This window comes from Salmo trutta, chromosome 32, assembly GCF_901001165.1.
Source record: "Salmo trutta chromosome 32, fSalTru1.1, whole genome shotgun sequence".
Lineage (NCBI taxonomy): Eukaryota > Metazoa > Chordata > Actinopteri > Salmoniformes > Salmonidae > Salmo > Salmo trutta.
Genome location: NC_042988.1, coordinates 4688107 through 4692869, shown reverse-complemented (window position 1 = coordinate 4692869; position 4763 = coordinate 4688107). Strand labels below are relative to the sequence as shown.

The window sequence follows — 4763 nt, the reverse complement described above, 5'->3', positions numbered from 1 at the left end:
CAGTCAAGCGCCCAAGCTAACTGGCTAACTTTGGCTAGCTTGCTAGCTACTTCCAGACACAAATGAGAGAACACTTCACTCTGACCATTTTATTCACCCTAGCAGAGCTGGTTAGGCTGCTTTCATGTTATCCAGAGCATTGGTGACTGTAACTGTGGTGCTGGCAACAATTTAATTACTCTTTTTTTGCAGACATTTACTGACACCGGTTATATTCAACGGGTGTTACGTTTGTAAATTCATCAATTCATCTGCGCTTTGGCTAACTCAGATGAGAGTGCTCTGAAATCGGAATAGATAGCCAGAGCGAATTAAAATTGTCCGTTGAGAACGCACAATGACAATACCACTTAGCTAAGCCTGACGTCTTAATAGCCAACTAAATGTATGTTAGGTAGCTAGTACATACTGCTGTAATGATATGCTAGCGTAGCTAAAGAATTGTAACGTAACTTATTTTCAAATTCATTACATCGCTCGTCGGACTTCGGGTGCATATTTTCCGACATTTTCTTAAAATCTGAAAACGTTGTGAGGCCACGCCCGTTTTCTGAAGAATTGCATCATGGGCCCTGAAAGCACGGAAATAATGTCCACTGCTTGTATTCTTCGTATTTTGGCTAATTTAGTACGACATCCGGGAACTTCTGGCATACTAACTACATCCATACTATGACCAATAACCATACTACATACTTCACTTACATCACATTTAGTATGGTTAGTGCAGTTAGTATGAGTATTCGAACACAGTTCTAATGAATACCAGTGATGTTGCAACTACATGGATGTATTGAACAATAACCCAGCACCCTGAAAGCACCCTGTCAACAGATGTGGAAGATCAGGTCATGTGAACTGAAGTTGTTAGGAAGGTTACTTTATTACTGTAGTCTTTGATTTTCATTAGCTGTAAAAAGTTTTCCACTTCACAGTTTTAGCTTAATAACCTATGTATTGTTAGATATATGTAGCTACTGATTCTGTGTAGTTATTTGGAGACTAATGTGATCAACTTTGATATACCATTTGTCAACTACAATATGTCATTTGAAACCGAAAGGTGTATCATCAAATACCATTTCTACAAAAGCCAGCCTTTCTTTCTCTGTCCACTACTGTATTCCCATACCTCATACTGAAAATTGAATTCATATGAAAAAAGTGTCATAAACCCTACAGTTTTTCTTTTGACTGCATTCTGGAAAAAGTACATAATTAAGCTACATGTGCTACTGAAACATGTGCTCTTAGAGAATGAAACAGAAGTTTACAGAACTGCGTCTCAAAGTTCGGTTCCTTTTAAATCCTAAATCAAACGTAGACATAGACTATTTCTCAATTAGCCCAATATTAGAATGAGTGTTCAAATTATTCCTATTTTCTTCTAAGGATATAACACACACACCTTTTTCAACAATAAGCGCTGTAGTTAGACCTGCACTGTAGCATTGCTTTTGGCTAATACTACTGCTTTAGTTGTTTCCAATAAAATGTTACTTTGTAATAAACAAATTAAATTACAGACCGAGATGAAGAGGTTAAGGCGAGAGCATTTACTCCGCCCAAAATCTGTCTGCGTGAGATAAAGCCATTTATGTGTAGAGGTATATAACAGAGTGTCAAATTACGTAAGGATTTTGAAAAGCTTTTACAAACGCCGACATATATATTGTAAATTGGTGCACGTTGCATTCCGGCAACTTTGAGAAAAACGACGTTTAGTTGTGCGTGTTGTTTACACGCGTTCCTGCCCTCTCATTGGTTAGAATCTTGCCTGTCTTCAATCGTTGAACACATGTATTTCCATTGTTAGAGTTGTCACTCGTCTCTCTTGTTAATATAATAAATAATCTTTGCTTTAGGTCATGAGGTGTATCAGTGGGCTCGTCGTCAAATGATCCGCCTAGTTCCTGTTGAAATTCTAAAGGTGATTGGCTACGCTCTGTGAGGGTGGAGTTCACTGACGCGTTCCGTTCGGAACAATAAATAGAGGGAACAAGGCTCCTTCCAGTTCACAAGTCTGAGAAGACGCATGAAGAAGTTCTTGCTTCAACAGTGATTGAACGGAACTCCTCTGCCTTCGTCCCGCATTATAGAACATTCCGGATTGATAACGTAACACTTACTTTAACTGTAATAGCAAAATAGTCGAAGGACCTTTATTTTTGTATATTTCATTTTGATATAAAAGAAAATCTGCCAAGATGGAGTCTCAGATCCGCCAGAACTATCACCACGATTGCGAAGCTGCCATCAACCGGATGATCAACATGGAGATGTTTGCCTCCTTCACCTACACTTCAATGGTAAGAAGTCTACCAAGATGACCGTTTTGTTGATCTACCTGTGTATTATTATTCCTGGGCCTAAATGCCATTTTTGACCTGACTTTTCTACAGTCCTAGACAATTAATAGTCAAGAAATTTAACTCCCTGAAGTTCATATTTGAGGTCTACTTTGTTATTAAGAGCTTTCAGGTAGATATAGCATTCAAATGAAGCCGGGAATCTATCCTACCTTGGACAGAGCGCGTAACAACTCCTTGACGGGTTACTTGTCAGGTTACCAAGTAGACTACAGACTAGACTGATTCATGCCTTTATCATCAAGTTTAGTTGCCACAACAAGAACAGAATGCTGTCATGTTCTTTCTTCTAAACACTGTTTTATGTTTATCCACCCAGGCTTTCTATTTCTCCCGTGACGATGTGGCTCTGCCTGGCTTCGCGCATTTCTTCAAGGAGAACAGCGACGAGGAGCGGGAGCACGCCGACAAGCTACTCTCCTTCCAGAACAAGAGAGGTGGACGCATTTTACTCCAGGACATCAAGGTAAGCCCCTGAGCATCTAAAACCCAGTTAGATTGTAGACTGATAGATGTCTTTACTCCATGGAGGAGAGTGTCTACAGCATTAAGTTGGTCTAGAGAACCTGGAGTAGTCCTGAACATACTGCCTCTAACCACTGAACTGACAGTGTGAAGGGTGTAACTCTGTTCACTTTATCCTAACCTTAATGTCTGCTAGTAGTCCGTAACACTTCTGTGTTCACTCTGTCCTGTGTAGAAGCCAGAACGTGATGAGTGGGGCAATGGGCTGGAGGCCATGCAGTGTGCTCTGCAGCTGGAGAAGAATGTGAACCAGGCCCTGCTGGACCTGCACAAGATTGCCTCTGACAAGGTTGACCCCCATGTAAGTTATGGTGGATCTGCACATCACATGTATATATCACATAGAATACAGGTTCTGTCCCAGGAGATGATCAGGATGTTGTAGCTCTGATAACTAATGACACAGGATTGTGTGACCTGCTTCTTCACATGCACACAATAGTCCACAGATGCACACTATACACACACAATGCAGCTAATGCATAAGTTTGCATAAAGGGTGGCAGGTTGTCTAGTGGTTAGAGCGTTGGGCCAGTAACAAAGGTTGCTGGATTGAATCCCTGAGCTGACAAGGTAAAAATATGTTCTGTCCCTGAACAAGGCAGTTAACCCACTGTTCCACATTAGGATGCCATTGTAAATAAAGAACTTGTTCTTAACTGACTTTCCTAGTGAAAAAAAGCTGTAAACACATTGTCTGCACTTATGCCACTACCACCAGGCTCTTGTGTGTTACTGTATCTACAATAGTCTGTAGTTATTCTCTTGTCTGACCTGTGTTTTCCCTCTTTAGCTGTGTGACTTCCTGGAGACCCATTACCTGAATGAGCAGGTGGAGGCCATTAAGAAGCTGGGTGACCACATCACCAACCTCACCAAGATGGATGCTGTCAAAAACAAGATGGCTGAGTACCTGTTTGACAAGCACACCCTGGGAGGCAAGAGCTAAACCACTTCCATCCCCAGGCTACGGCCTCCAGCCTCAGACCAGGACTCCTGGCTTCTCTGATAGATCCTACTGGCTTTGCGTTTATAGGGAGGGGAGAGTGTTCAACTGGTGCAGTGCAACACAGCTGTAACATTGAGGTGTTTTTGTTGACAACACTACTGTATTTTGGAGGCAAGGCATCTTGTAAAACAATAAAAAATATCACTAAAGTTTATCTTTTCTAAGTGTTGCCCTGTAGTAATGGATGTTGTAACAGTGTATTCAGGTTCTTTGCTCCATCTTACTGAGCATCTCAATTTCCTAGTGATAAATACTGACAGTTGTAGACCTACTCGTGACTGAGGGTCATAACAATAGAAGTTTAACATGTGTTTAATAAAGGACATTACCTCTGACAATAGTGTCCTTTACTGTATCTTGTAATAGTGCCATGTCAATTAAGGGCCCGACTGTCAACTCCAGGTCCGTAATCGTGAAATGGTTAACTACTTTACTCTGCGTCACAGGTATATTAAAGGGCAATCAAAACCGTAAGCCAGCTGTTATGGTGCATTTCTCTGGTGATGGGAAGTATGGCTCTTACTGTCAAATACATCTGTACTCATGTTTATTTCATTTGGAAATGCCCAGTAGTTCCCCTACAGCAAACTATGAACTGAATACTCAAAATAGTAATGATTCTACAAGCCTCTAGTTCACCATAAGGGGCTTATTGGAGCTGTCATATGGTTGCAAAGCTACTGGTAATATACTGAAAATACTTTACACTATCATTTTGGTATTAACAGGCAAGCTTATTACTTTAAATGAAACAATTTTAATGTGTCCATATAGTAGATGAGTTTCTAGTGGAGAGACCACTTGGTTAAAGGGGATAATAGCCTAATGAGAACTGTCTAATCGGCAATGGCATTTTCAAG

The 4763-nt window shown here is 40.7% G+C and overlaps 1 protein-coding gene across 1 annotated transcript; it reads left to right on the top strand.

Annotated features, from left to right (window-relative positions):
• Window positions 1–1972: 1972 nt before the first annotated feature.
• LOC115170847 (ferritin, middle subunit-like) lies at window positions 1973–4243 on the top strand. Its single transcript, XM_029727174.1, has 4 exons — window positions 1973–2309; window positions 2689–2835; window positions 3070–3195; window positions 3688–4243. The coding sequence occupies exons 1-4, from the start codon at window positions 2208–2210 to the stop codon at window positions 3841–3843; spliced, it is 531 nt and encodes a 176-aa protein (XP_029583034.1). The 5' UTR covers window positions 1973–2207; the 3' UTR covers window positions 3844–4243.
• The last annotated feature ends 520 nt before the right edge of the window (window positions 4244–4763 follow it).